Below are 23,075 nucleotides of genomic sequence, written 5' to 3' on the forward strand. Positions count from 1 at the left end.
GGGTTATTATCCAAGATATATAAAGAACTTGTACAGCTCAACAACAGAAAAGCAATCAAATTTAAAAATGGGCAGAGGACCTAAACAGACATTTTACCAAAGAAGACATACAAATGGCCAACAGACACATGAAAAATTGCTTAACATCACTACTCACCAGGGAAATGCAGATCAAACCACAATGAGATATCACCTTATACCTGTCAAAATGGCTAAAAACAGAAAGACAAAAATAACAAGTGTGGGCAAGGATGTGAAGAAAAAGAAACCCTCATGTCTTGTTGGTAGGAATGTAAATTGGTATATCCACTGTGGAAAACAGTATGGGGGCTCCTCAAAAAAATAAAACTATAAATACCATATATCCAGTAATTCTGCTACTGGGTATTTATCCAAAGAAAACAAAAACACTAATTTGAAGATATTTGCACCCCATGTGTATTACAGCATTATTTACAGTAGCCAAGATAAGGAAGCAACCTAAGTGTCCATGGGTAGATGAATGGGTAAAGAAGATGTGATACACACACACACACACATACACACACCCCACAGTGGAATGTTACACAGCCATAAAAAAAGGATGAGATCTTGCCATTTGTGACAACATGGATGGACTTAATACCTCTGGGGTATTATGCTAAGTGAAATAAATCAGACTGAGAATGCCAAATAGCATATGATTTCACTCATATGTGGAATCTAAAAAACGAATGAACAAACAAAAAGCAGTCAGACTTATAAATACAGAGAACAAACTAATGGTTGCCAGGGGGAAAGGAGGAGTAGAGGCATAGAAAAATGGGTGGAGGGGAGTGGGAGGTACAGGCTTCTAGTTATGGAATGAAGTCAGAGAAATAAAAAGAATAGCATCAATATAGTCAATGATATTGTAATAGTGTTGTATGGTGACAGATGGTAGCTACACTTGTGGTGAACAAAGCATAACATACAGAGATGTTGAATCACTATGTTGTACCCAGAACACTTGTGTAACATTATGTGTCAACTATACTCAAGTAAAAAAAAGTTTAAAAAGAATGGGTATCTGTGTAGTAAATAGAACAGATAATCAAAATGTATTTCAGGGGCACCTAGGTGGCTCAGTGGGTTGAGCCTCCGCCTTTGGCTCGGGTTGTGATCTCAGGGTCCTGGGATTGAGCCCTGCATCGGGCTCTCTGCTCAGCAGGGAGCCTGCTTCCCCTCTCTCTCTGCCTGTCTCTCTGCCTACTTGTGATCTCTCTGTCAAATAAATAAATAAAATCTTTTAAAAAATTTAAAAATGTATTTCAATTCCTTATCATGACTAGTTAAGGACAAGTTAAGGAGAAAATGGAGAAGGCAAAGATAGTCTTTAGAAATGCTAGGATATGTAGAGAAAGATTTTCTGCAGAAAGTCTCTTTCTTATGACCTTTTGGGATATTGCTGTTAAAAGCTCTTGGAGAGCTAAGTGTAGGCATGAATGGAAATCTCACTTCTACTTATGTGGGCTCTGTTCTGAGTGAAATTAAGCCTGGAGCTGAATCTAGCCCATGGGCCAGAGATCCCTTATCCCTAACCCAACATCACCAATCTCTCTTCTAGAATTGGCTTGCAAATGAAATTGAGGTTATGGTCAGTACTGAGGAAGCCAAACGCCATCTGAATGACCTTCTTGAAGATAGGAAGATCCTGGCTCAGGATGTGGCTCAACTCAAAGAAAAAAAGGAATCTGGGGAGAATCCACCTCCTAAGCTCCGGGTGAGTGCCCTTTTGGAAGGAGATACATTACCAATAACCAGACTCGGCCCTCCCCAGGAACCCTCGCAACTTTGGAAGATTACTTTCCTTTGAGCACCTCACCCTCATTCCCACTGTTCTTTACAGAGACGCACATTCTCACTTGCTGAACTACGTGGTCAAGTTTCTGAGTCAGAGGATTCCATTACAAAGCAGATAGAAAGCCTGGAAACTGAAATGGAGCTCAGGTAATGTGACTGTCTCTAAAGCATTGTAATTTATAAAAATTTAGGCCTGGAATCAAAATAGAACCTATCAATCCAGTGATTCAAATGCTTGTTTTTCAAAGGCTTTGTGATGATAGGGAAGTGAGAAAACGTAGCAATTTTTTTTGAACCATACAGTTCACTAGACACATTAGATACATTTTCTAATTCAACCCCTCCCTGTGAAGTAGTATTATACCTTATGATGTAAGTATCATTCTTTTTTTTAAGATTTTCTTTCTTTATTTGAGAGAGAGAGAGCACGTGAGTGGGGCTTGGAAGGGAGGGGGAGAAGCAGGCTCTCCGCTTAGCGGAGACTGGTGCGGGACTCGATCCCAGGACCCAGAGATCATGACCTGAGCCAAAGGCAGCTGCTCAACTGACTGAGCCACCCAGGCATCCCCTAAGTATCATTCTTCTGACTTGAAAGTTCTAAACAGAAGTTCAGAAATCTTTTTTTTTCTAAATTTTTCTTAATTTTTATTTTTTGAGAGAGCATGCAGGGGACTGGGGCAGTAGGAGATGGAGAGAGAGAATCCCAAGCAGACTCCCTGCTGAGCATAGCTCAATGCAGGGCTCAATCTCATGACCCTGAGATCATGACCTGAGCCAAAATCAAGGACGCCCAACTGACTGAGCTACCCAGGCACTCCAGAAGTTCAGAAATCTTAAGAAACGTGCTCAAGGTTATACAGAGCTGGGATTCAAAGCCTGGTCTGTCTAATTCCAAAACCCATGCTCTTTGTGTTGCACCACATGTTAGTATCTCTGAAATGTAGAACTGGCTAAAAACAAAACTTTAGAGAAAATCAAGAACCGATGCCAGAAGAGCACCAGTACAGAAGGAAGTGAACTTTAGGGTTCATCAGCAAAGCAGATATAATTGGAAGTAACAGTGTCCATGAGCATTAGATAAGTAAGGAAAGCACATAACCCAGTACTTGACATATCAAAAGTGCTCAGTGAACATTCTCTCTTTCTCCTTTTCTGGCTCTAAGACCAGAAATTATGGTGCTCTCATCACTATTACTGTCTTTTAAGTATCAAGGACATCTAGAAGGAATCGAACTTTCACAGAGGTTTTCTAGTGTTTAAGGATAATAGAACTATATCGCCCAGGAGACCTTAAAGATCATTTCAATTCATTTCTAGCAACATGTACTAGCTGTTTATCTTTGGCTATGTCTATAAATCACCCAACATCTGAGTTTCTGCTTTGTGCCACACTGGATGCGCCCAGTTGGGATACAGAGAAAGTAGATGGCATCACCCCAGCTTTCAAGTGGAAATAATATAATGACACAGTGGCATGTTGGAATCATTTGTTAAAATTGCAGGAATGTTGTAAACCCTTGAGAGCTTAGCACATTGATACCAGAGAAACTAGCAAAGGCTAAAAATTGGGTCTGGTTTTTTTTAAGTGCTGGTTGTGAAACTTTCACCTGCACACGACTGGGCGTAATTAAATGATTAATTAATTCACCTGTTAGGCAGGTGCCAACCAGAGAGCAATTAAACAGAGGTAAGTTTAGTCATGGCAATTTCCCTAAAGCTGATGAGACATAAACTAAATTTTAAAAAAATATATCTAAGGAACATTAATTATCAGAGGAGATAGGAAGGGCCGTGACAGTCCTGAAGTGTGCTAGCCCACCTCTTTCAAGACGCCTTCCCTAACACTTCATCCCCCACTAATCCTCCTCTCTAAACCACTTCAGAACTTACAGTAGCCAATCATATATGTGGTACAGTGGGTGTATGTTCTCTTTGTATTTATTAATTTTTTACATTTATTAGTCTTGTCAATATAAGCTTATTGAAGGAAAGGACTATAAGACCAGAGTTCTTGAGGCATGGTTTGCAACCCCTAGGGGTCTCTGAGCAATCAAAACAATTTTCATAATAATATTAAGATGTCATTTGCCATTTTTACTCCATTGACACCACGATGGTGCAAAGCAACAGTGCTCATACCATAGCTTGAATGAAGGCAGTGGATATTAGTCTGAACTAGGGGTCACTGTATACTTCACCACCACATGCTCTGAGTTGTTTTTTAAAATCAGTTTTATGGGGCGCCTGGGTGGCTCAGTGGGTTAAGCCACTGCCTTCAGCTCAGGTCATGATATCAGGGTCTTGGGATCAAGTCCTGCATCGGGCTCTCTGCTCAGCAGTGAGCCTGCTTCCCTCTCACTCTCTCTGTCTGCCTCTCTGCCTACTTGTGATCTCTGTCAAATAAATAAATAAAATCTTTTAAAAAATTTAAAAAATAAAATCAGTTTTACTTAAGAATGGCTTTGATGGGGTGCTTGGCTGGCTCAGTTGGTAGAACATGCAACTCTTGATTTCAGGGTCTTGAATTCAAGCCCCACGCTGGGCATAGCACCTACTTTAAAAAAAAAAAAAAGAATAGCTTTGATAAAGCAGTACAAATTATTAATTTTATTAAAAAATTTCAACCCTTGAGTTCAAATTTATTTAGTATTCTGTGTGATGGAAAAGGAAGAACACGCAGACCACTTGTGCTGTTTTGCTGAAGTCTCAGACTTGTGTAGAGGAAAAGCACTTGTGCAGTTGTTGGAGGTGTGAGCTCAATAGGCCTCTTTTCCCCATGGAACATCCGTTGTATTCAAAAGAAGCACTGATGAACTATGGGTATTCAGGCTTGAGTACTTGGCAGGCATTTTCTCAAAAGTGAACAGAGTGAACTTGTCACTTCAAGAAAAACTACTGGCAGTGTTTGTTACCAAAGATAGAATTGAGTTTTCAAGCAAAACTTAGAATTCTGGAAAACTTTTATTTGCCCCCAAGAGCTTGACAGTTTTTCTTAACTTTTCTGAGGAGACCAGTGGTGATTACTAAGAGTAGTTTATTTATTTTTTTTTTTTACATTATATAATGAAACGTGTTAACATCTGGACACTTTACAACATTCAGCATTGTCCAGATGATATGTTACAGAATCATGTGTGGGTAAATCCATTCAGATTGCAAGATAGACCAATGAATTTTAATATAAGAAAGCAAGAAAAGTTTACTTAGCAATGGTTTCAGAGTCCACGTTTCAGCTAAGTTTTTTAAAGATTTTACTTATTTACTTGACAGACAGAGATCACAAGTAGGCAGAGAGAGAGGAGGGGAAGCAGGCTCCCTGCAGAGCAGAGAGCCTGACTCGGGGCTCAATCCCAGGACCCTAGGATCATGACCTGAGCTGAATGCAGAGGCTTCAACCCACTGAGCCACCCAGGTACCCCACATTTCAGCTAATTTTTAAGGAACTACCACTTGGTTTTTAGTGTGGTCTCAAGAATATCCAGTTATCTAAATAGGCTATTAAAATGCCCCTCCTTCAAAAATAAAATAAAATGCTCCTCCTTGCTGCAAGTACATATCCATATCACAAAAGACTGATTGCAGAGGGAGATGTGAGAATCCAGTTGTCTTCTACTAAGTCAGATACTACAGAGATTTGTAAAAATGTAAGAGTCCCACTCTTCTTGCTAAATGATTTTGTTGTTTTAAAAAATGTATATTTCAGGGGCGCCTGGGTGGCTCAGTGGGTTAAAGCCTCTGCCTTCGGCTCAGGTCACGATCCCAGAGTCCTGGGATCGAGCCCCACGTCGGGCTCTCTGCTCAGCAGGGAGCCTGCTTCTCTCTCTCTCTCTCTCTCTCTCTGCCTGCCTCTCTGCCTACTTGTGATCTCTGTCTGTCAAATAAATAAATAAAATCTTTAAAAAAATGTATTTTTCATAAACTACATTGTAATGGATTATTATTTTAAGGGAATTAATGAATGTTTCATTTTTTCTCAGTTTTACTTTCAGTATTGTAAATATCTTTAGGTACAATGTATATGAACACAGTTTCTCAGAGGTCCTCAATAATTTTTAAGAGTGTAGAGGGGTCCTGAGACTCTAAGATTTGAGAACTGCTGTCTTAGATTATTTTGGTCCCCTTCTTCTTCTTTTTTTTAAAGATTTTATTTATTTATTTGAGAGACAGAGATCACAAGTGGGCAGAGAGGGAGGAGCGGAAGCAGGCTCCTTGCTGAGCAGAGAGCCCTGTGTGGGGCTCGATCCCAGGACCCTGAGACCATGACCTGGGCTAAAGGCAGAAGCTTTAACCCACCGAGCCATCTTCTTTATAGTACTTTATGTAGCAGTCCATTTCTCATGTGCTGCTATACTACCTCTCACTGCACACATTGCAAATTTGTGAAGGAAGCTGTTAATGAAACTGAAATACTGTGTAAACCCTGGTCTCAGGTCAGACTTGATCAGAAAGCATGTGTAAGCTATAAGCAGGGTCAGGGTATCTCATCTTCTTAGAAATCTCTCTGTCCTGTGGCAGGCAATTCAAGATAACCTCTCACAGTCCGAGCCATAGGTCCCAATTTGGTATTTGGTTCCAGCAAAGAACATCTACCTGTTTGTCCTTTCTTAATTTTTTTTAAAATTTCAGTTTATTCATTTGAGAGAGAGAGAGAGAGAGAAAGCACAAGCAGCGGGGAGGGACAGAGGGAGAGGCAGACTCCCCACAGAGCAGGGAGCCCAACACAGGGCTCAATCCCAAGACCCCGAGATCATGACCTGAGCTGAAGGCAGCCGCTTAACTGACTGAGCCACCCAGGCACCCTACTGCTTGTACATTTGAGAAGTTTTTTTTCCTTCAGGTCTCCAACCTGACTCTTCTCCTTGCACAATTGAACCACTATATCATACTCTGAACTTAAATGGCCTCAAGACAAAGTCACATTGCAGTCAGCACACTGCAACAGAAACCCTACTAAAACAAATCTTTCCAAGTCCCACTATATGACCCATTTATTTCAACCAGTGTTTAATAAAATAAAACCACTCAGATTCCTTTTGCATCAGGATTTGAGATACTGTATAAAATCCTAACCAGATGACTCAGTCGTTATTTAAATGCTGTTTCACTGATACCTCCATCCATAAACCTATTGGAAGAGCCCCACAGAGCTCTCCTCCTTGGTGCTGAGGATGCTAGCAACAAGTCTCACTGTGTCTTTCCTTGAAGGAGTGCTCAGATTGCTGACCTACAGCAGAAGCTGCTGGATGCAGAAAGTGAAGACAGGCCAAAACACCGCTGGGAGAATATTGCTACCATCCTGGAAGCCAAGTGTGCCCTGAAGTATTTAATTGGAGAGGTAAGCATCACTCTTCCTACCAGCAATTAGGGGTCTGGCTGGGTAGGTTGCAATGTTAGCCAGGAATATTGTTGTAATGTCATTGCCACTTTTCATGGTAGAAGCTGCAGTGACATTAGTATTAGAGAAATAGTCTTATGGGTAAAGGCTGGTGTGAGCAAGTACAGGCCAGTCACGTAGAAAAATATATGACTTGCAAGTTGATACCTGTCATGCCTGACATACAGCAAGTACTTGCTAAATGTCTGCTATTAGTACTGGGAAAATAATCAGGATGCCAGAGTAGGCCACTGGTTAAACATAAACTATTATACTACACTACTTTTAAAACACCTATGAAACATGTATTTGAAATTTTAAGGCACAATCTAGAAGAAAGGAAACCTAATCGTCTCTTGACCTACACTCATCTTAAGGAAAGTGCATCCTCACTGAGTTTAAAATAATACTTCATCTTACATGGTCACAAGCGGAACTGAAGTCGATGGCCTCTGGTGACTGAGGCATCATCCCTTCGAGACAAGCATACAAACTCTCAACTCTGGAAGTTTTGAGCGATGTTATCCTTTATACATTTTTGGATCGGGTTAGCAGATTCGTCCTACCGAATAGGAAATCCTGATTAGTCTGGTGAACACTGGTAATCATGTTCCCCATACAGGCTAGTAGGGACTATAAAACCAGGCCAGCAGAGGATATCAAATCTAGCCCGAAGAGCCAGATCTACAGCCCCAGCTAATGTGTCTGCTAGTTCCAACAGGCAAACACAGATGTTCTGACATGGGGCATAATTGGTCATAAGGGTGTGTCCTATGGATTCCTCTACAGAAGGAAGGAAGAAAGTCTTAAAATACCAGAATTTGGACTTGTCAGCTACTATTTGTGTCCGGTTTAGTCTTGCCTGGAGACAGAGCAAGAGATCAAATGGCCTCAGTTGTGGCTCCTAGATCGCAGAGATCTATCTCAACAGAACTATGGACTCTTCTTGGCCTGGGTGGCGTTGCTCCTATTCACTGGTAGAATCCATGTGACACAGAAAAAGAAGAATGGACTCTGGACCTGGAAGAACTTTTCTCAGTCCATTTCAGGAAAGCTGACATTTTCCTGCCTAATGAATGGCGAAAGGTGGCCATTCTCCAACTAAACTGATCTTCTTTTAAACATTTTTTTTTAAAGATTTTATTTATTTGACAGACAGAGATCACAGGCAGGAAGGGGGGGCGGGAAGCAGGCTCCCCGCTGAGCAGAGAGCCCGATGCAGGGCTTGATCCCAGGACCCTGGGATCATGACCTGAGCCGAAGGCAGAGGCTTTAACCCACTGAGCCACCCAGGCACCCCTAAACTGATCTTTTATCCCTTCCAGCTGGTGTCCTCCAAAATACAGGTCAGCAAGCTTGAAAGCAGCCTGAAACAGAACAAGGCCAGCTGTGCTGACATGCAGAAGATGCTGTTTGAGGAAAGAAATCATTTTGCTGAAATTGAGACAGAGTTACAGGCAGAGCTGGTCAAGGTAGAACAGCAACACCAAGAGAAGGTAAGTTCTGGCAAGCCCAGAAGCCATACTGAGAAACAGAGGGTCATGGCTTTTTGTTGTTAGTTTTGAAAAGTGGGGGGGGGGGGGTGGATATTAAGTTTCCTTCAAAAGCCCATGTGTCGTCTTCAAATTTTTCAAGCGAGGAACCCGAAAGAGAGAAATGACTTAATGAAATTGACATACACAGTGACTCTTAGCCTCCAACTTTGAAATCAAGATGAACCTTGTGGCTGTGCTTATGACTTCAAGCCATGAGAAGGAACAACGATAGGTACCTCTAAACCAGAGGATTCATCTGGGTCAATGCTTGGACTAAGCCAAAATTCCTTTTTCCTCTCATTCCTTTGGTCCCATTGGGCAGTGTCTTTCTTTCTCTAGGTGCTGTACCTTCTCAGTCAGCTGCAGCAAAGCCAAATGGCCGAGAAGCAGCTGGAGGAGTCAGTGAGTGAGAAGGAGCAACAGCTGCTGAGCACACTGAAGTGTCAGGTATAGTAATGGGGTGAGGGTCTCCAGAGGTGGGATCCACAGGCCTGACTGCAAAGCACATCTAGTTTACACCATTGTACTTACAGTGGATAATACAATATACTGAAAAACACATTTATAATAGTAACTGCTGTGACCTTTGGGCCCTATCTGATCAATTTAGAGGTATTTAGAATGTACCATACATAGAATAACCTCCTTTTTGGTATGGAAATGTCATTATGTACTCCACACCAGACTTTGAGGCCTCTTGGTTCCTTGCCTCAGCCCTGAGCTCCAAAAGGTTGAGAAAGTTCAGTCATCTCATAGAATCCAAGGGGCATTCAGCTTTCTCTTTCTGGGCCTGTTCTGAGCTGAGACCTGACATGTTTGTAAAGTGCCTGGGGTTTGAATATCTCCCAGAGCCTGGGAACACCACACCCCTTAGCAGCGTGTTGGAACACTATTTTGTCCAACTTAAAATCCTTTTTTTCTGAAGCACCAGTCTCTAGGGTTTCCTTGGCACCTCCCATCAAAGACCTAACCAAACTAGTTAAAGTTGTATGCACAAATTGTGAATCTGGTTGTCTTAAGTGCCAGGAAGTTTAATCTGGGTTATTATAGTAGCAAATAAACTGCCTAGTCTATGTTTAGAAGAGTAAACAAAAGCATCTGTGGACACGAAAGAAACAAAGCTTACTGTCCATGTGGGTCTCTTAATCAGCATCCTGATGTGAATGAATAAGAGACGTAAGTCTCAAGAATAGAAGAGAATAAGGAGAGCATTTAGGGCAGAGCACATGGTTCCTGAGAGCACGGTCAGGACTGCCTGGGAGCATTGGAATAGAAGTGGCATTCAGGACACTGAGGCACTGGTGGGAATAAGGCATTTTTCTGGGTGCCCAGTCCTGCTGCTGTGCAAAAACCATCTGCTGCCAGCAACTTGGCAGCAGTGTGTTTTCATAGATGTGAGTTGTTTGGTAACCCACATGTAGTGCCGAAAATAACCCCACCTATCACTGCACTATCTGGAAATAGGATGAAGAGCTTGAGAAGATGCGAGAAGTATGCGAGCAAAATCAGCAGCTTCTCCGAGAGAATGAAATCATCAAGCAGGTAATACTGCCTCCCACCCACTTTTAATAAGCCCTGGGAGCCCCTGTTGTAATTGAGGTCAGCTCTTGGGAACAGCCCCGAGTGTGATGAGCTGGCTCCATTTTGGACGTCCCTATCGGCTTTCCAGATGATAGGGTCACGTGCATTTCAAAACGGTAGGAACACACGTTTTTTAATCTGCTCTTCTCGGAATCTAATCCTGATCTCCTAAAGTGAGAGTCCTTCAACCTGCCTTACTTTACTATAGTTTCAATTTGGCTAGCTTAGGAATCTTTATGTTTCAGCCATTAACACTCCCAGAAGCCACTGTGTGCTATACACTCTGTATTTTCTTTCCAAACAGAAACTGACCCTCCTCCAAGTAGCCAGCAGACAGAAACCTCATCTTCCTAAGGATCCCCTTCTATCTCCAGATTCTTCTTTTGAATATATCCCACCTAAGGTAAACTGCTCGGTGCTGCCAATACCTTTATGTGGCCATGATTGGGGGTGAGTGTGCTAAATGCTTCTTTTAGAAGAGGTTGAGGGATAAAAATCCCAAATCCCAGGGCACCTGGCTGGCTCAGTCGATAGAGCATGCAACTCTTGATCTCAGGGTTGTAAGTTTGAGCCCCACATTGAATGTAGAGCTTGCTTAAAAATAAAATTTTTTTAAAAATCCCCTAATTCCTGGGGCGCCTGGGTGGCTCAGTGGGTTAAGCTGCTGCCTTCGGCTCGGGTCATGATCTCGGGGTCCTGGGATCGAGTCCCGCATCGGGCTCTCTGCTCGGCAGGGAGCCTGCTTCCCTCTCTCTCTCTCTGCCTGCCTCTCCATCTACTTGTGATTTCTGTCTGTCAAATAAATAAATAAAATCTTAAAAAAAAAAAATCCCCGGGACGCCTGGGTGGCTCAGTTGGTTAAGCAGCTGCCTTCGGCTCGGGTCGTGATCCCAGCGTTCTGGGATCGAGTCCCACATCGGGCTCCTTGCTCAGCAGGGAGCCTGCTTCTCCCTCTGCCTCTGCCTGCCATTCTGTCTGCCTGTGCTCGCTCTCTCTCCCTCTCTCTCTCTGATAAATAAATAAAATCTTTAAAAAAAATCCCCTAATTCCAGCATCTCCATTTGCCTTAGAGTCCCAAATAAGACTGCAGTGCCAATTTGAGTAAAATAGGCATTCTCCCTCCCCAGAAGGCTGACTTTTGGCCATATAGAGGCATTATGTAACAACTGAGGAGGAGCAAGAGAAAAGAGCAGTGTTCAGCTGTCCATCCAAAGATACTTATCAGATCATGAGTCCCTTTCCTCCCTCAGATTGCTCAGCCTCTACTCCTTCAGTTGCCATCCCTTCAAAGACTCTACAAGGCCAGAGGTTACAGCCGAATTAATTCTGGCTTGGAAAGCCAAGAGGCTATATTTGAGGGAATCTCTAAACTCAGCTCTGAGAATATAGCTGGCAACAGCTATTGGGAAGATTTGATCTATGTGTGTTTTTACAATTTTATTAATTATTCCAAACCTTTTTTCTTAGCCGAAACCTTCCCGTTTTAAAGAGAAGTTCCTGGAGCACAGCATGGACATCGAGGATCTAAAATATTATTCAGAGCATTCTGTGAATGAGCCTGAGGACAGTGCTGGTGATGATGATGATGATGGGGATGATGAGGAATGGAAGCCAACAAAATTGGTTAAGGTGTCCAAGAAGAACATCCAAGGGGTAGGAGGCAGCTGTCATCTCTGTCAGGGGTTCTAGTCCTTGGTCTTCATTGCTAGTGGGAAATTTGCCAGCCCCGTGCCCTGCACCTGAGCCCTTGGGTCCTGTTCAAAGGCATTGGCTCCACTGAGGAGTCCTTGTTGGGCCAGCTCTATATAGAACCTGGAGTTAGTGGAAAAGCCTGCTCAAGTACACAAGATGGCTCTCTTCATGTTTTTAGGTTCTTACTAGGTCCAAACGGGTGGTAGTATTCTGTACCAATTCATTGAGGCTGGTTCCAAAGTGTTGGTAATAATCCTTCATGTTTTTATAGCACTTTACAGTTTATCAACCATTCTTGTATAGGTTATCTCCTTTTTTTATCACAAAAAAAATCCAGCGAGGTATTGTTTGCATTTTACAGAAGGATTTGAGTCGCAAATGGAGGAAGGGGGGAATGACCTCACTCAAGGTCATAAAACCAAGGACACTCAGGACTCGAAACCAAATATTCTGACTTTAAGTCCGGTTTGTTTCTACCATGTCATGGTCATATCAGTAAAAATTGTGAACCAGAAGCTAAGTGGGAACTTTATCTTCCTTGCCTCATAGAGTAATTTTGCTCCTTAGCCTAAGGGGCAATAAGAATTACAGAAAGGGCTAATAATAAGATCAAACACACCACATTAAGGTTAGTTAGAAACAATTTGACTTTGAGGCATGCTTTCTTTACTTCCACAATGATAGTCCTACATAATTATCAAACCTAGATGTTTTCTGGTGAAACATTAACTTCCCAGGCACTATAGTTCACTACTATCCCAACCATGCCCTGTGGCCACATTCCACTGAAGGAGGACAGTTCACAAAGGACCCTAGCCAGCTTCCTGAAAGGTTAACTTGCTTTCATTAGCTGCTTGAGCACCACATCAGGGACTGAGAAGGCCACAACACCCGAGTGAAGCAAGCCATGAGGAATAGCTAGTAGTGGTGGCATTAAGTTATTTGGAAAGTCATCGGGAATGCACATATCCCATGCTCTTAGTGGGACTAAGAGCTCATCCTCAGCCGCAGAGAGCTTATAATCTAGTGGGAAAATAAGGCAAAGAAATAGAAGCATACCAAAGAACCTCAGCATATTCATCTCAGGGAGATGGACTAAGGGATTTTTAAGAGTGACTGTAAAGCCAAACCAAATAAATACTGTTTAGGAAGATACCATAAAAGAGATGACTATTACTGCATCTTAAGACAGAAGGGGAAATTCAGTCTCGGAAGCAAGTAGGAGACCATTGTTGGCACAATGAATGACATACTGCAAAGACTTAGTTGTAGAGGGACAGGGGGCTGGGACACTTAAAGAAAATGGGGCAGAACATGTCTGACGTTCATTCACTTATTCAACAAATGTTTACAGACTCTACTCTGACCCAAGTGGAGAGCAGGAGCTGAATGTAGATACAAGGGTCAGCTAAGTAATAGAAAGCAAGAGTTGAGAAGTACACACAGAAACAAATGGTAGAAGACCTAAAACCACTGGGAAGATGTGTCCAAATGTGAAGCAAATATGTGTTGACTTGTGCTCGAAATAAGCTTACTGTATGTATCATGGCAAAGTTGTCCCACGTGTAAAAGGGAAATAGAGAACTCTAGTAAAAATTGCAAGCAAGTATTTGCATCAATGATAAAATCTCTTGTCTAAAACCCTGAGAGGTTATTCTTTTCTAGGCTTTTCCCCTGACTTAATAACTTGAGAAGAGACTATAACTGGGCATTAAGGGGAACAAAAGTGGCAAACCATCTAAGTTTCTCCCTTTTAGCAAACTTGAAGTATATGGATGCTACGTATTATGTAGAGCAGAGAGCTATCTGCTGTCTGATCAGACTGTTCCTAGACACATTAGCTGTAGACATTAATGCTTTGCAAGAAGGCCATCCTATCTGTTGTTCCAACCCAGCTGAAATGGCGGGGCGTTATCACTAGATGACTTTAAAGGAGGCTGCGGTAGTCACCAGACTAATGACTCGGCTAGAGCTAATGCTGAAAAAGTGGGCTTCCTCACTCAACCATGTTTCCTCTATGTACTAAGGAGATGCTGAGAGACAAGCCATGTGCTGTAGTAAAAGTAATAGCTTCGATGCCAGGTAGGCATGGGTTCTAGTCTTGATTCGCCACTGACTAGTCAGATGACCTGATACAGGTCACTTAATCTCCCTAGGCTCCTAATTCCTTATCTGTGTGATGAAGGGATTAGATTAGAATCAATGATGTGTAAGGTCTCTTCTAGCACTAATATCCTGAGTCAAAGTAACAGTCAAAGTTGTATAAATATGTGTTTTTTAACTAAGGAGTTTTAATAATACTATTTTTATATGGTATTTTATGGTGTCTGAATAGTTAAAAGAAGGAATATATGCAAAAGCACTTTGTGAAGAGTAAGATATGCAGGGATTGTCACTAAAACGCTGTATTTTACAAATATTCTCATTTGTCCCCTTTGGCAGAAAAGAGGGAGCAGGAATTCTTCTCTCTTCCTTAGTGATGAAAGAGAGATGAACTTGAATGAAGTGACTTGTCCAAGGTCATACCAAGTATTAAATATAGGACCAGAGCCTGAGTCTCCTGTCATAGCCTGGTTTTTTTGTTGTTTTTTTTTTTCTTTTATTGGTGCAAAAAGGTGATTTTATTAAAGAATGGGGACAGGACCTGTGGGTAGAAAGAGCTACACTAGGGTCATGAGGAGTGGTGCATTATATACTTTCAAGTTAGGAGGGGGTTAGGGATAGCGTAAGTCTCTAAGGAATTTTGGAATTAAGGTTTCCAGGATTTTGAGGGGTCTAGCTACTGTGGGGAAAAGGTCATTTATTACTGTCTAATAAAACCACAGTCATGAGACCCTTCAGATGTATATGGGTGGACCATGGCCTTGGGGGATGATTGCCAATATGTATCTTGGGGGGGTTTAAAGATAAAGGAAATTTCTAGGGACGCCTGGGTGGCTCAGTTGGTTAAGCAGCTGCCTTCGGCTCAGGTCATGATCCCAGCGTCCCGGGATCGAGTCCCGCATCGGGCTCCTTGCTCAGCGGGGAGCCTGCTTCTCCCTCTGCCTCTGCCTGCCATTCTGTCTGTCTGTGCTCGCTCTCTCCCCATCTCTCTCTCTCTGATAAATAAATAAATAAATAAATAAATAAATAAAGAATTGTCAAAAAAAAAGATAAAGGAAATTTCTAAAGGAATTTTTATATATTAAAGTAGACTTACAGGATCAGAGGGTGGGGGTGAGGCTAGGATTGCCTTTTGCCCTTAGCAAAGTGTCAACATCAAGGCAGTTTAGTCCCTAGAGGAATGTCACTCTGCCTGTTTTGAGTACTTGTCAGTGAGCTGTAGGTGGTAAGGAAATTTAATAATTTTTCTTCTGCCTTTGTTTCCCACATTATTCCCCCCCAAACAGTTTTGACCCTTAAATCTTAAGGTTGTTGAGGGTGGAAGGTCTCATCTTCTGTAACTTCTTCCTGCTGAATAGGGGTATAGAGATGCCCCTACCTATGGGTCAACATTGGTCAGTTGGAGCTTATATGGATCTAGGAGTTATGAAAGGTAGAGGCAGCTGAATCCAAGGGAGGCTGCATGTGTGGATCTTCTGAAGTCTTAGTCTAGTTTTTTTTTTTAAGATTTTTTTTTTAATTTATTTATTTGACAGAGATCACAAGTAGGCAGAGAGACAGGCGGAGGGGGGGGGAGCAGGCTCCCCGCGGAGCAGAGAGCCCGATGCAGGGCTCGATCCCAGGACCCCGAGATCATGACCCAAGCTGAAGGCAGAGGCTTAACCCACTGAGCCACCCAGGCACCCCTTAGTCTAATATTCTTTATGTTTAAGTTTTTACCAGATCTTATTCTGGACACAGTGTAATTCTGAAATCAGTGCTAAAAGAATTATAGACTCAAAAGCAATAGTTCTCAATCCCGACTGCATATTAGAACCTCCAAGGGAGCTTTTCAACATAGGGAGCCTGGGACCCCACCCCTAGATGTTCTGATTTAATTGGTCTGAGGTGGGATCTGGCCTTTTCGAAAAGCTCCCCAGAGATTTCTTATGTGTAGCCAGGGTTGAAAACCACTGGCTTAAAGGAACCCCAGAGATCTTTCAGCTCTACTTCCCACTCTATATAAAGAGTCCCTCTATTATAGTGGTTCTCAGCTGTGGTGTTGGGCCATGCTGGTGGGTTGCCAGCTGTTGTGACACACGTACATGTACACACATACATACACACACACACACACCATGTACCACATAAATATATATTTGAGGTCGTGCCTGTGGCAAGGTCATGGGTCTGGGGTCTTCTGATCTGGGTCCTGGGGGTGTGAAAGAGAACAAGATGAAGTTATAGCTAGTGAAATGGCATTCATGTGATGAATACATCTGTCATGTGTGTCACGACTGTTCCATAATACCACTACCATGTGTTTATCTCGCCTCTGCCTGCTTGAAAACTTCTAGTGCTGGTAAGTTCACAGTCTCGTAAGGCAGTCCATTGTAGTCCACTAACTGTTAGGAGGTTGTCCCTTGTTGAGCTAAAATCATCCCAATGGAGGATGACTATGGAGAAGTCTAATTGTTCTTCCTTATGACAGCCCTTCAGATACCACTCTCATTCTATTACCCCTTTAGATAAAATAGAGACACATTGACAGGATAGAATGTTGTGGAGGCATCTAGATGAATCTGTGAATGTCAGAGGACCATACCCAGGCTATAGCAGTCAATGGATAAGGTCATCTTGGTAAGGTGTCCTAGGACATGTCATAGAACTCTGTCTTTTGTCCTGTATTACTCAAAGAAGCAAGATTTCTTTATTATAATGCCCAGTATTGGCAAGGGTGACTAATGTGGACATTCCTGTCTATTACTATTAGGTATGTGAATTGGTGTACTTCTAGAAGGCAACTTGAAAATATGTATCAAAAATTTGGGGTGCCTGTCTAGCTCATTCAGTAGATCGTGTGACTCTTGATCTCATGGTTGTAAGTTCAAGCCCCACGTTGAGTATAGAGATTACTTAAAAATAAAAATCTTTTTTTTTTAAAAAGAATGTATCAAATGTCTTAAAAATGTTCCTGTCCTTTGGCTCAATAAGGATAAGCATAGGAGTTTATACTAAGGAGATAGTCAGTCATGCATAAAAAGATGTACTCATTCAACAGATCTTTTGTGAGCACCAAGCTATATACCAAGCACTATTTCTAGTTGCTGAGGATATAACAAACATGACAGGTAAGATCCTTGGCCTTATGAAACCAAACACATTCTTGTGGAGAGATACAACACAATGACCAGAAAAACAAATTAAATAATTTTATTTTTTAAGATTTTATTTATTTATTTGACAAAAAGAGCAAGAAAGCACAAGCAGGGGGAGCAGCAGAGAGAGAGGGAGAACCACTCTTCTAGATGAACAGGGAACCCAATGCTGGGCTCAATTCCAGGACACTGGGATCATAACCTGAGCTGAAAGCAGACGCCTAACCGACTGAGCCACCCAGTTGCCCCCAAATTAAAATAATTTTTAGATGATGGTAAGAGATAAACAGAAAAGATAGTGACTTCATAGAGAATTCTGGGGTAGGAAAAGAGTTCTTTAAAAGAGTGCTTAGGGGGCGCCTGGGGGGCTCAGTGGGTTAAAACCTCTGCCTTCTGCTCAGGTCATGATCCCAGGGTTCTGGGATCAAGCCCGCATCAGGCTCTCTGCTTATCAGGGAGCCTGCATCCTTCTCTCTCTCTCTCTCTCTCTCTCTGCCTGCCTCTCTGCCTACTTGTGATCTCTGTCAAAAAAAAAAAGAGTCCTTGGGATGAGGCCTCTCCGACAATGAGATACTTAGGCAGAGATCTCAGCAAAGTAAAGGAGCAAGTCAGGGAAAGAACTAGAGGGAAAACATTTCAGGAAAAGGAAACAGCAAATGCAAAGACCTGAGGCAAGAGTGGGTTTGGTTTATCAAGGAACAGCTGAAAAGGCCAAGGTAGCTGGAGAGTATTGAAAAATGGAAGAGAGTAGCCAAGGTCAAGCCAGAGGGATAGTTAATGGCCAGATCTTGGAGAGCCTTGTTGATGGCGGGAACATTTAGATTCTGTTTACGTTGGGGCACCTGGGTGGCTCAGTGGGTTAAAGCCTCTGCCTTCGGCTCGGGTCATGATCCCAGGGTCCTGGGATCGGGCCCCGCATCGGGCTCCCTGTTTCCTCCTCCCTTTCTCTGCCTACTTGTGATCTCTGTCTGCCAGATAAATACATAAAATCTCTTTTAAAAAATAAAATAAAAAGATTCTGTTTACGTAGCAAGAATCTATGGTAATATGATTGATAATAGGAAGCAGTTTCTTTGGAAACATTCGTAATATCTAACATTAGGGGCCTGGTTAAATAAATTACCATTTCTACATGATGAAACACTATATACAGCTATTAAACATTTAAAATCATGATTTCGATTTTCAGATTTTTAAAGTGATATGTATTAATCTCAAAATCAGGAAAAAAAATACTATAATGGTTTCTTTCACCTTCACAACTAACAGAACAATGACAGTTGTTCTATGAGAGAGACATAAGGGTTTGTATTTAACTGTAAACTCAGTATGGATTCACAAAGATATGACAAAGGATAAAAAGCTACTGTGATTTTTAGGCTTCACGAACACTGGGTCCCTAATAGGGGCGTTGTGTTGTGTCAGCCTACCTCACAATGGCCAGCCACACCAACATTAGAAAGTGGAGCTCATTTCTGGATGTCACAATCAAGGATAAACTTTGACAAATTGGTTTATGGCCAAGGTGGTGAGGATTCTAAGAAACCATGTCATGTGTTAGATCGTTGAGGAAGGTAGGTATATTTAGCTTTGAGAGGTTCTGGACAGAGGGGGACTGGGTAGTGGAAATTGTGCTCCGGGTTTGAACAAGAATGCTGTGTAAGTGTGGTTAAACTAATTCCTTACCATTCCAGACAGCAGAACGGGGTCCTGTGGTCAGAAGTTTTACAGAAACTATCCTCATCTCAGGATAAAGAGAGCCTCAGATAATTAGGCCGGGGACATTAGAGAGGGGCTTCATACATCAAATCAGGCTCCAGATAGTCACTGAGGTCTCTTCTGACTCTAATCCATCATTCTGTGAACTCTGCCACTTGTGTTTGTTCCAAGCCAAACTAACCCCTGCTTCTTCCACCATTTCTCATGTAATATCACTTCCTTTAACGCTGGTCACCTGCCTCTTTTTTTGTTTAATGGCCTCTTTATTAAACACCTACACATCTTAAACTCCCAAATGTGTGCACCAGGAAACATATTTACAGATTAAGTGGGTTTAATACATGGAAAGCACTTATAACAGTGCCATAGTAAGATACCACTTATATAAAGTTTCAGAACATGTAAGATCATTCCTTCTATTTTTAAACAAACTCATATGTAGTGAATGAATGAATGAATGAATGAATGAATGAATATAAATTTTTAAGAGACCTGCATGGGAATAATAAACACCTAATTCAAGAGACTTTGCCCCTGGGAGAGAGGGAGGTGAATGAGATCGGGAAAAGGTAGGTAGGAGGCTTCGGTTATATCTGTATTTTAGTTATTAAGGGAAGAGTGAGAACATGAGTGGGTTTTGTTGCTTGTGGTCTGTGCTTTTATATACCCGAACAAAAGTATGATACTCTAAAATACGGTATGTTCTATCTAGTGCGGTCAGACTGACCCAGAGTCTAGTCAAGCAGTTGCTCCCCATGATTTCCAAACAAGGGAATTGCATTATGTCAGTATACCTCACAGTGGCCACACCAGCATTAGAAAGCAATGCTCATTTCTGGATGTCACAATTATGGATGAACTTGGACAATTTCTGCCTGACTGATTTGCTTGTTGACAGCCATTTCACACTGCTGACTCATGGAACTTGCTAACACCTCATATCCTTAGGCCCTTTTTGCACCAATTACTTTTATGCCAGCTCGCCCCCCATATTATATTTATACGGCTGATGCGGGGAGAACCCAGATGCCAGACTTCTGTTTATCCTCGTTATAACTTCTCCTTCGACAGGCAGCCCAGAATTTCAGCCTGTCAAAATATTTTTGAATTGTGATTCTGTTATCTTACTTATGAATCATCTTTCCCGTTTTGTGCCGTTGTTACAGTCGATAAACAGAACTACCTTATGGACCATGAGAATCAAATGAGATTTGGCATTTATATATATGAAAGGACTCTGAAAACTGTAAAGTGCTATACAAATATAAATGATTTTATTTCATATCCTCCGTGATTTATTAAAATGTTGAATAATTAAACTAAACTGCTGAGGACATAGCCCCAGCTGACGCTGAACAAAATGCGGAAATGAAAGTTGGGTGAAGGTACCACTGGGTAGAGCTGAAGATAACGAGCCAGTAAACTCAGCCCTTAAACACACATATCCCTACCACCCTCCAACTTGCAATTCGTCGCTTTGACTGCAAGATCATCATGAGAGACTTTGCCAATTACCCTGCATTATTCTGGCATCCCTCCAATCAGTCTTTCAAGTATATAATCCAAACCAGAAAACGGATTTGTCTAGCATGATGTGTGGTTAGGCAACCTCTTATTATTCTGGGGAATCACTATTTCCCTAAAGAAGAGGGACAGAGGAGAAAGAAGTTTGGTCAAGTTTCCGTTTCCATTTTCCACTTTCCATATCTTCTAAAGAGGCTTGCAAATGAAGGGGAAGCACGTTACATTGGTCTTCTAGGCCTTGCAGTGACCTATGTTTCTCCAAACCTGGTTTTGCAGTGTTCCTGCAAGGGCTGGTGTGGGAATAAGCAGTGTGGGTGCAGGAGGCAGAAGTCAGACTGTGGCGTGGACTGCAGCTGTGACCCCACAAAGTGTAGGAACCGCCAGCAAGACAAGGTAGGACCAGCTCTGTTGGCCCTCACCATCCCTTTGGGCCTCCCACCAGTTCCCACCACCCTGAAGCCACAGTTCTCCCTACCATTCTTATGCCTTCTGTGATCGGAGACATTTCCCTTCTCAGTCCTTCTTTCTCTCTGCTAGCATTGTCAACATAGCCCCTTCAGAAACCACAGCCCTTCGCAGGAGACTGCCAGATATGCAGCTCCCCATGCCCAACCTGGCTGTGAAGTTTGGGTACAATTTCTGAGGCGGGAACAAAGAACAGGAAAGCAGGCAACTACAGGCACATAGACACGCAGGACCAAATTAGTCCAGAGGCTTAGCTGGAACTCTAAGGGCCACGTGGCAGCTTCCAGGGAGGAACTTAATCCCTCTGACATCTTGAGACATTAGTTGTTTAGACCTTGTCCATGGGAACCAACTACTCCATGCCTCTAGGAAAAGACCCACAGGAGCTTGGTCTTTCAAATAGTCACTGTTGTGGCCCAAGTTAATTGTAGCTGTCCTCCTTACATTGCTCCCAGAAAGAGCAAACCCGGGGAAATAAAGATGACCTTACACCTACCTGTGCCCATGGCAGAAGCTTGTTCCCTCAGCTCTCTAGGTGATCTACAATAACTCCAGCAAGCTTAGTATAATGATACTTCATCATGCATTTCTTGAACATCTGCATGTGAACAGTTCTGCCCTGGGGCTTCTATTAAAATGACTTCCGCAGCAGACAGTCATTAGACGACTAATGTGACAAGTTGGGGGTCAGGCTGAGAATCGTAGAAGTAGTAGGAGCTGTAAAGTTTCTCTGTCCCCGTGGTTCTTCCAGTTTGGGGTCTGGAGTCCTATGGTGGCCCCATGGACTTGCTTCCTGAACAGAGGACCGTGGCCTGTCTCAGTTCGACCCCATGTCGATCAGAACAACTCTTTACTTGTTTTTTCTATACTGGGCTTCCTCTGAGGATGTCAGTTGTCAAAGCACTGATCTAGTCCCACGCTCCCATTATATGGGGAAGGAAAGTGAGACCCAGAGATAAGCTTAAGTGACTCACCTAATATTACCCAGCTGGTCTTGACAGCTAAGATTAGACCTCGGGCTTCCTGACTCTCAAGCCTGTTCTGTTGCCATGACAACAGGCTATAATTCTAATCCAAGCTCTACCTAAGAGTCGCCCTGTTACCCAAGTAACTTTTCGCTCATGGCGTTTGTTCCCTCCTCTGAAAGGAAGACTAATACAGAAAACACCCTGTGGACATGCTAAAAAGGGTAGTGCAGATTACAGAGGATAGAAGATGAATCAAGAAATGACCAAAGCTTGGCTTTGTTTTAAACACTGCTCATGATGTCCACTCTCCTACTCCCCTACCTTGTCCTTTGCTTTCAGAAGCTGCCTTTAAGCTTTACAATGGTGAGAAACCGCAGGCAGGGTCTCCCTAAGAGCTGCTTCAACTGGGATGCCTGAGTGGCTCAGTCATTAAAAAGCTGCCCTCGCCTCGGGTCATGATCCCAGGGGCCTAGGTTAGAGCCCCAGTGGGGCTCCCTGCTCAGCGGGAAGCCTGCTTCTCCCTCTCCCACTCCCCCTGCTTGTATTCCCTCTCTCGCTGTGTCTCTCTCTGTCAAATAAATAAATAAAATCTTTAAAAAAAAAAAAAAAAAAAAAGACTTGGGCACCTGGGTGGCTCAGTGGGTTAAGCCGCTGCCTTCCGCTCAGGTCATGATCTCAGGGTCCTGGGATCAAGTCCCGCATTGGGCTCTCTGCTCAGCAGGGAGCCTGCTTCCTCTCTCTCTCTCTGCCTGCCTCTATGCCTACTTGTGATCTCTCTCTCTCTCTCTGTCAAATAAATAAATAAATAATCTTTAAAAAAAAATACTTGCTTCGACTGACCGATGAGGCCTTCAGAGCTGGTACCTCACTGGTTAGAGGAGAGCAGACTGATTTTGGAACTCTGGTAGCCAAACTTCTAATATGCCTGTCTGGTTCTCAGGATGGCCTGGGCACTGTTGAGCGGACCCAGGATTCCGAAGGCTCTTTCAAATTGGAGGATCCCACAGAGGTTACCCCAGGATTGAGCTTCTTTAACCCTGTCTGTGCCACTCCCAACAGCAAGGTAGGTGGGCCAAAGGCCGGCATTTCCAGCTGTCTTAGGTCATCTCTGCATTGGCTGTGACAGTGCAGTGGGAGGAAAAGGGGGAGAGGTATA

At 42.7% G+C, this 23,075-nt stretch overlaps 1 protein-coding gene and 1 long non-coding RNA gene across 5 annotated transcripts in view; one reads left to right on the forward strand and one right to left on the reverse strand.

Annotated features, from left to right (window-relative positions):
• KIF4A (kinesin family member 4A) overlaps positions 1–23,075 on the forward strand; it is a 128,402-nt gene that overhangs the window by 104,325 nt on the left and 1,002 nt on the right. For 3 of the 4 annotated variants that reach the window (XM_059157059.1, XM_059157062.1, XM_059157060.1), the window contains 10 exons: positions 1,586–1,741; positions 1,868–1,968; positions 7,027–7,156; positions 8,521–8,691; positions 9,070–9,177; positions 10,195–10,272; positions 10,616–10,714; positions 11,779–11,964; positions 20,763–20,879; positions 22,860–22,982. In XM_059157059.1, the coding sequence (XP_059013042.1) occupies positions 1,586–1,741; positions 1,868–1,968; positions 7,027–7,156; positions 8,521–8,691; positions 9,070–9,177; positions 10,195–10,272; positions 10,616–10,714; positions 11,779–11,964; positions 20,763–20,879; positions 22,860–22,982 (1,269 nt within the window). The remainder of the gene's footprint in view (positions 1–1,585; positions 1,742–1,867; positions 1,969–7,026; positions 7,157–8,520; positions 8,692–9,069; positions 9,178–10,194; positions 10,273–10,615; positions 10,715–11,778; positions 11,965–20,762; positions 20,880–22,859; positions 22,983–23,075) is intronic. The other variant, XM_059157061.1, reaches the window with a different exon arrangement.
• LOC131821188 (uncharacterized) overlaps positions 1–23,075 on the reverse strand; it is a 39,137-nt gene that overhangs the window by 1,735 nt on the left and 14,327 nt on the right. The window contains exon 2 of the long non-coding RNA XR_009349851.1: positions 158–212. This is a non-coding gene — a long non-coding RNA (uncharacterized LOC131821188). The remainder of the gene's footprint in view (positions 1–157; positions 213–23,075) is intronic.

The sequence above is a fragment of the Mustela lutreola genome, chromosome X (assembly GCF_030435805.1).
Source record: "Mustela lutreola isolate mMusLut2 chromosome X, mMusLut2.pri, whole genome shotgun sequence".
Classification (NCBI taxonomy): Eukaryota; Metazoa; Chordata; class Mammalia; order Carnivora; family Mustelidae; genus Mustela; species Mustela lutreola.